Source organism: Oreochromis aureus, linkage group 7 (genome assembly GCF_013358895.1).
Source record: "Oreochromis aureus strain Israel breed Guangdong linkage group 7, ZZ_aureus, whole genome shotgun sequence".
NCBI lineage: Eukaryota > Metazoa > Chordata > Actinopteri > Cichliformes > Cichlidae > Oreochromis > Oreochromis aureus.
The window spans coordinates 53,701,344-53,714,210 of NC_052948.1; the positions used below are offsets into that span (position 1 = coordinate 53,701,344).

General features: G+C 39.4%; 1 protein-coding gene across 1 annotated transcript in view; it reads left to right on the plus strand.

The window, feature by feature from the left end:
- cwc27 (CWC27 spliceosome associated cyclophilin) overlaps positions 1–12,867 on the plus strand; it is a 30,784-nt gene that overhangs the window by 16,008 nt on the left and 1,909 nt on the right. Inside the window, exons 11-13 of the mRNA XM_031734377.2 lie at positions 1,148–1,251; positions 7,939–8,048; positions 8,152–8,255. Coding sequence (XP_031590237.1) covers positions 1,148–1,251; positions 7,939–8,048; positions 8,152–8,255 — 318 coding nt within the window. The remainder of the gene's footprint in view (positions 1–1,147; positions 1,252–7,938; positions 8,049–8,151; positions 8,256–12,867) is intronic.

A 12,867-nucleotide genomic window follows, 5' to 3' on the forward strand; every position in this document is an offset into this window, starting at 1 on the left:
TGATGTATGGGTTGGAGATGGTGGTGCTGACAAAGATGAAGATGTTAAGATTTTCATTGGAGTGGTCAAGATCACAAATAAGTCTGTCAGAGGAGCAGCTCAGGTTGAGCGGTTTCGAGACAAAGTTAGAGAGTGAGACAGTTAGAACATGTGCCAAGGAGAGAGACTGAATATATTACGCACATAGGATGTTGAAGATGGAGCTGCCAGGCAGGAAGAAATGAAAAGTACCTGAAGGAAGTTCATGGATGTAGTGAAGGGCATGCAGCTGGTTGGTGTGACAGAGGAGGATGCAAGTGATAGGGTGAGATGCAAGCAGATCTCTAAAGGAAGCAGTCGAAGAAAGAGGAGGAAGATTTAGGCCTTAGACTGACTGGTTTTGACATGGTTCTTGTTAGTTATTACCTGTGACTTGACTTGGAAAATGTCTAAATCAACCTGGGATTTAATTTTTGAGTTCTTGATCTTCACTTGAGACCAAAGTTCAAATTCCAGACTCGCCTCTTTCCACTTTGGTCTTGACCATAATAAAAAGATGGGTAATACCCACTGTGACATCATCCACTAGTTAGTGAAGTCCTGTTTGAAGTGTCAAGTTGAGTGATTTGGCTGTCACCATTTGGATGTTTTGAAACTCAATCAGATGAGCGAAGAACCGATCTGACTGAGAAATCGGGGGACACTGGTCGTTTGCAGGCTAGCGTCTTGTTTGACTCTAAATGGGAACTATAATTTAAAAAGTTAACATCATGTTGTATTCAGTAAGACTTCAAACAAGCAACTAAGGGCATAAACTCTCGAGGAAAGTGTTTTCTGTTTACTGAACCAACACCAGCTTTTCCATGTGCATTCTTTATTCTGTGTTTGGTGTATGTGCCCACCATAATGACAAGTAACAACTTGTTTGTTTATAAAGACATTTAATATTCTTAAAACTTAAAAAAAATGTATGCCTTGTGTTTGTTTTGCGATGAAGCCAGTGGAGCCAAATGTCTGTTTAAACTATTCTCTTCTTGTTTGTAATGGATGACTTTTTTCTTTGAGCCTGTTTCTCTGGGATTCTTCTTGTCTGTTAACAAGTGTATTCCTTTTATAACAGATGTATAGTTGTGTTTATGATCTCAAAACTGTATTTCTCCATTTACAGTGATGAATTACGGAAAGAGGCACGGCAGTTGAAGAAGGAACTGCAGGCCATAAAGCAAAGAAAAGAAGAAAGTTCAAAACCTGCAAAAGATGAAGTCAAGGAGGGTATGTGTGCAAATGTTTAATCCCCTACATGTACTCTTAAATGTGTCCTGGTGTAATCCATTATATTTTAAATTTATTGGTGGCAGATGATATAGTGGGTGTATATTATATGTATATAATATATATTTATAGGTTTAGGGGTTTTTTTTTTAATGATCTTTAAAAGTTGATCTAAGTGTGAAGTAAGTCTCTAGGAGGGTGGTCTGTGCTACATTCTCTGCTAATGGACACTGAGACAGGCAACCCTCTGATTTTGTCAATTAGTTGCAGACGTCTATTTCCCCCCCACTTAAACAGCCTACATTTTTGTGTTGAAGCTTTCTGAAAATTGCATGGGTAAAAATTGTTGAGTGGCCGCCATGGTTGCACATCAAACCCAATGTGTTTGTTAGTTTGCAGCTTTGGCCCAACTAAATTCTGTACAAATCTGCCCCCAAATCTCCTCGGGTCTTCACCACACTCCAGTCTGTCATAATGCCGTCAATCACTGGATTTTTGCTGACGCTGAAACGCATTTTTGAGAATTACAAAAACCACTCAGACACAGAGGTTAGCCTGAGGTTGTGTGTGTTGTTGTGCAACAAAACAAAGTGGTTTACAGGGGGTGTCTGCAGGGAGCAGCCTAAGTGTGGGATTACCACCAGCCAAAATTTACAAAAGTCCACGAAGAGCTCTTGTTGCTCAAACATTGTTTTTGTCTCCGCAAACACTGATGGAGTCATGCTTTTAAGTAGAGACACAGACCCTAATGTTTATTTGCTGCCAATTGGCGGCATGATTTTAGATTAAAGAGGACAAAATGCAGTCACTATGTTGTACTCCAATACTATTATTAACTACAATTCTTTTGCTCTCTCTAAATTTGTGTTGCTCTCAATTATATCTCTATTCTAACACTTAAGAAGTAGTCTCTAAAAAAATCCACTTATTGATTCAGGTGTTGAGACAGTAGCAGCCTTGCATTGTTATACCTAATGGCAAGCAGCCTAAGCTCCTCTATTATCTTACAAGGTATTTAAACTCAGCCAGAGGCCTTTGTTTTGTCCTTTCCTGTCAGCTTAGCCAGAGGCAGGGGTTTCTTTTAAAGAGTTCCTCGTTACATTTTTGTGTTGGAAACAAAAGTTAATTCCATTAAATGGAATGATAGATGTCACGGGCCAATGGCCACTGCAGGGGAGACGGATGTCTGCTTAAATGCAGTAAATCTTGTAACTCCACTCAGCCACAGACGAGCACTGTGGTGAGGTTTTTGTTTTATCTCATATCACTGGAGAAGCTGTGCAGTAATAAGGGCTACGCACGCACACGCGCACACACACACACACACACACACACACACACACGCACACACACACAGACAATGCCATCCCTTTAAGCTAAAGATTTTCTCCTGATTCTGCTTTGACCACTTTGTGAAGGTCACCGTCTGGTGCCATTCGCTCACATGTGTCTTTAATTGGTCAGTGCTGACTCAGTGAACACATGATGCATGTTTGAATTATTTTGCATCTGTAACAAATCGTCGGGGGGGGGGGTAAATGATGTCATCTGAGATATGGCAAAACGGGAAAGTCATGATGGCATCTCCAAATTAACATTTTTTGCAGCTGACAGTGAAAAGTCCTAGAGATGATCAGTTTACTGTCACTTACGAGGCAGTTCAGATTATCAAAGATTTTTCTACTGTAAATAATTGAATACTTGAAATAACATAAAATAAATGTAAAAAAAATAATAATAATAGTAATTTATTGTGCCTGCACTAAAATATTCTCAAACGCATATTCTTCAGCCTGTAGTATATCAGTGTGTATATGATTCTTGATCTGCATGCCTGATGTCATTCTGTGTCCATTCCTTACCCTCACTCACCGCTGTGCCTGGCATTAAACTTGATTGGCCTGAAATGCAAACCGTCTCTTCAGAATTCACCTTTAGCACACAGTTTAGTTCATCACAATCATCACTTCAGTTTTCTCTTCAGTTTTCACATAAATTATAGCATGTTCCTGCAGTCTGGATTTCTCTTTCTTGGCATGACCACTGGTACCAGAGCCAAAAATAAGAGAGGCATTCTGAAACCACTGTCCATTCAAAACGCTCTAAAATGATGTGGCAGCAGTCTTTATCCCACTTAGATATTATACAGGTCTGCCTGTGTATTCCTGGTGTTGTATTACACTGGTGCCTTGTCAGTCATGTTGTTCATTTTTAGAACATGTATCAATTGAATGCTATCTGAAATGCCAAATACTATGATTGGAATTGTTATTTTAACTGTTCAGCTTGATTGTTTTCACAAAACACACCTTTGGTATTTTCATCCACTTTAAACCCCCAAAAGCACTGCTCAGATAAAATAAGGTAACTCATTGCCTTGTTTTTTTTAGTCAGATATTTTCATAATTTGATCGCATGCTATCAAATTAGATGTTTTTACTGTTTGATTACAGTAAAACATGTATTATGTCATCTCAATGACACCCAGGAAGCAAGTACAAGCAACATGATGACCAGAGGGCACAGAAAACTGATAACATTCAGTGACAATGGGCAACATAACCACTAGAAACATTATGTTGCAACTTAAAAATTTCTCTGCTTTGAGGCAAGCAATTGAACCTACTGCCAATTAGAGGGTTACTTAGGCAACTCGAGACAGAAATGTTCTCTAGCAACCAGCAGGTACAAAGCAATGCAAGTCAGGGAATTGAATCCGAATTGCCAACGACTCTGAAACATGCCAGTAAGTGACATATGAGTGAGTAGTATAAATTAGAGGCTTACCTAGGCAACAGGAGCCTGGGATGTCCACTAGTTACCAATCATCAGCTACAAAGTGATGCAAGTAAATCACAAGCACATCACTTCCTGCATGGACTCTCAATGATGGAGTCCCTTTAGTTTTCTTAATGTCTTGCTTATTTTGTTTATGAATTACAAAAGGCAGTATATCACTGAATTGTGGTTACTTTAGGAAGGCATGTGTCATGCATCTATACAACAGCAACACAAAGCCATCTAAAAATTCATTTCAGAGAGGTGTTTCTTTTTTTTTGTGTTTCTTTTTAAACAATCAGCAGTGCAGCTTTTAAGTTTACGCAGTTTACTCAGTTTAACTACCTTTATTTATTACTTCTTATTGTGCCACTTTGACTCTTGATTGTTTAACAGAGAATGGGGAAAACTTGATCCTGTGAAAGGGGCGTTTGTCGTCCACAACACACCTCGGTTGCTATAACAGCAGCTTGATTTGTAGCTCTCTAGATCCCAGGTGACAGGAAATGGGAGGAATATAATTAGAAATGTCATCAAACTCAGGGATAGTGAGTGACAACAGCTGGAGAGGGGATGTGTGTTCTTCGCGTATGACCTCAGGGCATCATCAGTCAGCGTCCGACATGTCACAGGTTGCAGCAGAGGTGACTGGGCAAGAGATGGAAGGAGATCACGCGTTTGTGTCATAAATCAAGTCAGAAAAAGGGCTGCCCCTCCAAGCAGCACAGCAGACTTTAGTAATGACACCAGTCAAGTGGGGGAAAGTGTTATACTTTGATTTTTTTTTTTTTTTTTTCCCCTTTTTTGTGATCTGTGTGCATTTGTTTTGGAAATTAAGTGATTTCTTATTTGGAGTTATTTGCAAAGGATCCACCAGAATTTCACTCAACAAAACTGAAGCACTCACCTCTTGAATGAGCTGTACTGTACCACGAAGCAGGTTACATTATTCAGTTAAGTTTTTGTTTGTATAGCACCAAATCACAACAACAGTTACCTCAAGGTGCTTTATATTGTAAAGTATAGAGAGAAACATCAGAAAACTCCCTTTGAGCAGTTTGCGACAGTGGGAAGGAAAAACTCCCTTTTAACAAGATTAGACCTTCGGCAGACCGAGGCCCGGGGAGGGCGATCTCTTGACATTTGGTTTGGAGCGACTCCTTCTAATTTTCTCAAAGTGCATAATGAATTATTTTTTAAAGACACATAAATAGTTTTTTTTCCTTTTTTTTGTAGTTATAACACATTTTGTATTTGTCTTTTATTCAAACCAAGATTGACCAATGACTTACATGAAACATGACCTGTCCAGTTTGTTATTTTTTTTTTTTATCATATCCTCCTGAGAACCGAGGAAAAAGGAATCTCCTCATTGCACTTTTTTGTGATTTCTTTCTTCTTGTACAGCTAAAAGTGGCCACCCAAACACATGAGATATCAATGGAAAGCGCCTCTATTTAGTACATTAGGACATTAGTAGGTTAGCTGAAATAAGTCAAAAGATATAGACCAAAACAAATGTCCATTACAGAGGACATAAATGAATAGCCTGGTTCTCAGGAGGATATTTAAGGGTTTCAGTTGGTATAGTCTCTAGTTAGTTATGCATGCTTGGGTCATTTAAACAAGCTTTTCAGTAAGGTCTGGTTCATATGCCTGCCTTAAGTTCTTTGTTGTTCTGTTAGTTTATTTTGGGAAATATGTTGTCTCATGAACTCATAAAATAGCAGCTCTCTCCTAAATGACAAGCAGGGGCCTCGTGTGTTTTCTCTGTTGCATCATTTATTTAGTGCAGCTGAATATGTCAGAGCATCCAGTCAGGAGTGGCACAGCTTGGCGAGTGAGGTGACGGTGATCTGGGGCTTGTGTCTGTGTGTGACATCACATTTTGTTGTGGAAAGAAAGTGCTCAGACAGCCAGCAGACTGTGCTCACTGTCTGCCACTCGGTGACTTCACAGACTGTACGGCTGAACTCTGAGATTTACAGAAGCACATTAACTGCATGAGACACCAATGTCAGCACGCTGATTGTCTCTCCTTCCATTCACGATGAGAGAATTTTTCACACATACTGCAGAGAGGACAGTTTGGTGGAAAAGTATTCCCAGCATACTGTGATTTTACCCTCTCTGTCTGTACTTTGTGACACACACAGCTCATATAGTACATCTGTTGCACTAGACGGCTACAGTCTAGTTTCCTTCCTTTAATTTGTATTAGAGATGAAACTAAGAATATCCTCATTATCAGTTATTTCAGTTGGTTGTGCTCTCACATATATGTTATGTCTGTAAATTAGACAAAACATAGAACATATAAAGAAGTAAAAATCCAAGGTGGCATCTTTATATGCCATTTTTGGTGCTGTTTTGTCTGACTTTCAGTCTAAAACTGCTTCAGTGTTCAGAAGATTATGAAAAATAAAAAATATTTACATTTAAGAAGCTTTATTAAATGTTTTTTTCACTTCATAGGTTTTGTCCAGCAAGTGATGTGAGAAAGAAAAAAAGCAAACAAGAATGAGTCAACAACATGATTAATCCTCTTCTTTTCAGTGCAGCTTTATTTCCACATTAGAGATCAGTGATGATTAGCTGAAGAATCTCTGACTCCTGCAAGTCAAGTTCCACATATGTTATAATTTAGTCTAGTATATTTTGAAGTAGCCTAACAGTTGTATCAGTTTCTGTATGTAGTCAACAAAGGCTGTTAAGTACAGTCAGTGCAGTATTTCAACGTTTATAGTTTTCATTATCAACTATAGGGTACGCTAATAATAAAACAATAAAAAAAATTAGTCTCCTTTTCTTATTTGAATTCAAAAGTTTAAAAAGAGCTTTTGATCTTCAAATAAACTGCTTAATTTAAAAAAATAATTTTAAAATGTACTCCTGTTCAATCCTTTCAAACGGGTTCAGACACTTGGAGATGGTGCAAACCCCTATTTTCCTTACATTTGTCGCCTTCTGTAATCATTGAAAAATTATAATAATAGAATTTTTTTAAAATCCTTAATAATATTTCAGTAGGACCAGTTAAGTGACCTTTACTACTCTCAAATCAGCTGAATATGGTTCAAGCATGCTCTAATCTGTGCTAAAGTTTAACTGACCCGATTAAATCTTAAGGCCCGTTACGTATGTCATCTCTGATCAGGAAAAAAATGAGGGATGATTATTTTATTCCTTCTTTGTGATGGTGAGCAGTAGCATGGATACATACAGAGCATGACAGTCTGAGATGGACGGACTATCTTTTCAGTTTTCTGGTAATCATGGTCATGGAGCATGTACAGCAGCATCTGTGAAGGCTTTTCCTTTCATGTTTTCTTGCTGTTCTTGTTCTGTTTTTTTTTTTTGTTTTTTTTACCTGTCGTTTGTTAAGTAGCAGTTAATTACACTTAAAACTGAACATCTAGAGTTGGCACAGTAATTCATTTATTTATTTATTTATTTAATTAGTTATTTTAAATCTGGTAAAATATCCCTGAATTCTGTTCAGTTTAGGAACAGTTTCACAAGTGGTCAAAAAGACAAAACCAAAGACAAAGACTATGATTAAAAGCCTCTCCAGTTATCTTTGCAAGAACCAGTTTGAATTTTAGACCATCAGAATAATGTAATTTTGTAAAAGTTAAAACTTCTTGGCCGGCTCTCATTCTGGCTCCCTCAGGCCAGAGAGAGTCGCTCATCCAAACAAGCTCAAACTTGGCAGTGCACTTAACTCATTTCCTTGGCAACACAGCCAGCAAGCTTGAAGTGGTTTGGATAAACAGTTGTTGAGATAGGTAAAGAACAGTTGGAAGTACGGACATGCAGAGATTTCTCAAGTTGTTAGTTAAGATTTGTCTGATTTCTTGCTTTGCTGCTATAACAGCTGTCTACTTTGTCTCTTTTGACTCTCTAAAGTGGAGAAAAAGCCAACCAATGAAGCCGTGGCTGAGTACTTGGAGGGAAGAAAGAAATATGAAGGGCTCAAAAACCGAAAACTGAAAAAAGGCTCAAGCAGAGAAGAACAGGCAAGAGGGCACAATATGTTGCACTAAATTACTGAAATTGAAATAGACTGTAAATTCTGTAGTTGTTAACGTGCGTTTTAATGATGTCTGATCTTTACGGTAGACGCTGGCCCTGCTCAACAGCTTCAAGTCCAAGCTGTCATCAGCCATCACTGAGGGTCCACAGGAAGACGTGGAGGAGCTGGCAGAGGATGATGACAAAGGATGGTCAGTGAGCTTGACACTATTCGAGATAAATAAGCGGGATATTTTCATTTTCTTCTTTCATGGTCATCTTTTAGGAAATAATCCAGACGTTGTTCATTTATTTCAATTAATGCCACTGAATAAAGCAAAGTCAAGCATGATCATGATCAAGACTTCACCCTTTTGGGTCCGTTGAAACTGTATGTAATGTTTGGAGAGTACATAGTACCTCAAGACATTTCCCTTATTCAGCTGGTCAACTTCTTCACTGTCATTGCCACTAACACTATGTGCTATGTGAAAGTAAATCTGTGTACCAGTCCACTCACTGCAATTGCTGCTACTGGTGTCATCATCCAGCCAAGCTTTCTAAAAAATAATTGTGGCCATTGAAATAACATCAAAAATATGAACCCCTTACTCCAGTGGTCCATATTTTCAGATGGGGCATTTTATGGAAAGTCATTGTTGTTGTCATAGTTTTTGATTAATCCTTTTAGAGGTTGATGAAGTACAGGGCACAACATGGATACTGTTTGATTTAACAGATAACTTTAGTATCTTTAGCCCACTGGCAGCTAAAGCACCAGATATTTTGTCAGAAGGAGGTGAAAGAAACTGATTTTTAGTGATGTCAATTTCATCAACAGTCAAGTTATCCTTGTACCAGCCAATTTTTTGTGACCGGATGCAATCATATCCAATTATACTACTGCATGTACTTGTGCAAGAAATCGAGGCACAGAATTACAAAATCAACACATCCATACATCCATCCATCCATCCATCCATTCGCTTCCGCTTATCCTTTTCAGGGTGTGGGGGGGGCTGGAGCCTATCCCACCTGTCTTAGGGTGAGAGGCAGGGTACACCCTGGACAGGTCGGCAGTCTGTCACAGGGCTAACACATAGACACAGACAACCATTCGCACTCACATTCACTCTCGCATTGGGCAATTTAGTGTTTCCAATTAACCTAACCCCACTAACTGCATGTTTTTGGAGTGTGGGAGGAAGCTGGAGTACCTGGAGAGAACCCACGCAAACACGGGGAGAACCTGCAACCTCCACACAGAAGGACCCTGGCCTGACACATTTATGTTAAAAATGACTATTTAGTCTTTAAAATTTGAAGACATTTAAAAGATTAAATGGAAGACGGTTAAATTTTCATTTAAATGTTGCTTTTGGTTATTTTTTTTAGTTTAAACTTGCTGATTATAGTGTTATACTCATAGACAGTAATAAAGACATAACCACTATGATGTCACCCACTGGTGTCTGGATTCCCATTTTTGAGGTTTCGAGATTACCGCTTTCCCTCATCAACATCTTAGTTGCAAGAAAACTGATGTAACAAGAAGAGGTGGGTCTGAGTGTAAAACCACTCACTCATCGGCAAATGGTTGTGACTGACAAGTTGTTAGTCAATGAGCAAGCGGATAATACTACGTTCCTCATTTCTAAAACATGGTATGAGCAAAAAGGTCAACAATGAAAGCCTTCTCCACCCCATAGCTTTCTATGGAGGGAAAAGGCTCGATCTGGACGTTTGTTTGCAACCCCAGCTATCGCCATCTGGTGGCTGTAAGACAGAATGCAGGTTTTAAGGCACTTCCGCAGTGACTTCATTTTTCTGACAGGGAATCTTTGTCTGTCTTTTTTGCTGTATCTGGTTAGACTACTTTAATAGATGAACAAACTTACTAGTCCAACTGTTAACCGAAATGCTGAGGCTATATAACTCCATTCCCCCAAGAAAAGTACCACATCATTGTTCTATAACTTAAATTCACTGTTCACTGCAGTCAATAATAGTAGAAGCTCTGAGCAGTACGTGAGCACACCAGTCCTCCCAGAGCCCAAGAAGCAGTGTGGCATACACACTATTTTGTGGACAGTGAAGTTTAAGCATGACAGGCTAACTAGAAAAAAGTTGTTTTATTATTTCATTCATATTATGATGACTATCGCTAAAAGACAACATAATATCAGGAGCAACAAACACGAGACAATGAAAAAAAAATCCTTCCTTGTACAGATGAACCTGAACTCTATGAGATCTAAAGCTCACTCCAAGTTCTGATAAATGTGTGTGAAAGTTCAGGTTGTGTGCTTGTGTGTGTGTGTCACGTTGGGATTTCAAGCCACAGCCACCAGATTGGCCATCAGGAAATCAGGCCTGACTGTGTGTTTTCCTCTCATATTCTGTTTTTCACCAAAGATCTCAAAGTCTAACTGCACAGAGTGAGGGTTTGAAATGAATACCATGTGTTTGAACGTGAGCAAAGTGTCTGTGCGCAAGAGATTTAGAATAACAAAATCTGTAGTTTCTATTAGTCTCAAGAAGCCCCCTTGAAGTTCAGTCTGTGTGTGCGTTTGTGTGTCAGCGTGCATATGTGGGGGCCCTAATGAATTTGAGAGAAACCCTGGCTGGCGTTTGGAGCCTCTCCCAGCTGTAGACACCTCACTGCGTTGCCCCTGCCAGGTATGGTGAGAAGGGAGGGACAGGGCAGTAGCATAGCAGTCCTAGGAAAACACCAGTGGGGAAGTCTGTGCCACTCTAGGAGTACTGCGAACAGAATCTGGGTTACAACAGGTCAGACATTGGAAGTCAAGTCTGGGCCAGAGGAGGTAAACTATTCCATCTGTGTCTGTGTCTCCAAATTCTGACTCTCCCTCTACAGCCCCCTCCTCCCCCAACTCCTCCTGCTTTGCTAACACACAACCTCAGAGCCCACTCTCTCAAAGCAAAGAGCCCTCCATTGCTTTCACCATTCCTCCATATTCAGTAAATCCCACCCCCTGCTTGAGTAAAAAGAATGCAAGACAAATAAATAGAAGAAAGGCTTCTGTAGACTCACATTATGGCAGCACAGCGGTTTTGATAAGCTTCGAACGCTGCCTTTCCACATCATGTTTCAGAGCTGGATGACTCTGAGGCTGTATGACCGGCAGGCTGTCATCACAGAGACTGCTAGACAAATTATCAGAGGCGGCATGCTCACGCAGCAGGAGTCCTCAGGGCCTGCCAGAGTCTAGCCGTGACATTCTAGATGAGCTGTCACAACTCCTGCCGATTTCAAATGAACAGGAGAAAAACCAGATCGCTCCGACATACTAAAACACCCCAACCGCGCAGACACGCACAAGAGGGCATGCACACTAGAACAACCCTTGTTTAAGTTTACAGCATGGAGTTTTGTTTTTTAATACAGGCATGTGGAAACACACTGAAACAATCTGTTGATCGTGAACTTCGAAGGAAGCATTTAAAGATTTTCTTATTTTAGGTATGAACAAAACTACGTTTGCATTTCCATCTGATGCTCTGGTTTCATACGACAAGCATAGCATGAGCTGATTGTGAATAGAATTTGGGTGCCACAATTGTTCCACCATGTAATGTTGGTTGGTATTGTTCATCGAAGGATTGACTCAAATAATGCACATAATATGTGTACCAGCTCAAGTTTGGGTATCAAAACATGAATTCAGTTTATTTCCCTAATTAAATCACAAGTTTTAAACCAGTTTTTGACAGATTTCTATTGTGTCGCCTTCTTTTTATGACAGGTGGTCTAATAGATTTTTTAAAAGTTAAATAAAGCACTGTACTTCTAAAATTGCATGAACAAGCAATAGGAAAGTTTTTTTTTTTAAAGAAACAAATAACGTAACTTAAGATACATTTAAACCCAAGTTGTTGTCTAATCACAAAATGGTGTGTGTGTGGTTTATATTTTACCTTTCCTTCCCCCAATTCCAGTACCAGAACCAGGGGGGAGATGGGTGGTAATAATTTATAAAGGTATCTGAGTATCACACAGCCAGTTCTGAACCAGTTACAGTGTAAAGCTACCTTTGCAGCAACCCTGTGAGGCCATAATTAGGCACAAGTTAACGTGCTTAAAGTGAAAGCTAACATTGTAATGATGTACACTTGTGTGAATTCAGGTTCACAACAACAATTAAGCCAGTCATTTTAGAACTACCAGTTATCCTTAAGGTTAACTGCTGGACAAAGCTGGAGTACCTGGGGATGATGGAGACCATGAAACTCCACAGATAAAGGCCCAAAGCAGGTTAAAAATGCAAACCTTGCTGCGAGGGAACTGTGCCATTCACTGCCATTGCAGCTATGCTGCAACACTAACTGGAACCATTACTGATTAAGATGAAAATGTAGAGTGATTACATTTTTACCTTTTTTACATTTTGAAAAAAAAGACTTGAAGCTGGGAAATTGACTTCTCAGTTTAGGAAATGAGGCTAAAAAGAATGTGAATGCAAGTTAACCATGATTATTATGTTAGTTCTTTGTGTTAGAGTGCTAACATGTGGGTCTGTGGAAAACCTGTACCAAAGTTAGAGGACCACCAGAGTCACTAGGGTTAAGCCTCTCGGGACCAGGAATGTAGGAAACTCCAGTATTGGTTGAAAAAATTCAGTGTGGACTGTAGTCGTGTTTATTTTATGGTAAATAGCCTCATAGCTTTGAGTAGTTCCAATTTTTTTTCTTGGACCAGGACAAACAGGGATGTAGTTTACTGATGTAATGGCAGGGATTGATTGATCAGTTGCTTCTGCTTTGTAGGTTAGTTAGCTGTGAGCAGCTGAAATCCTGTTAGTA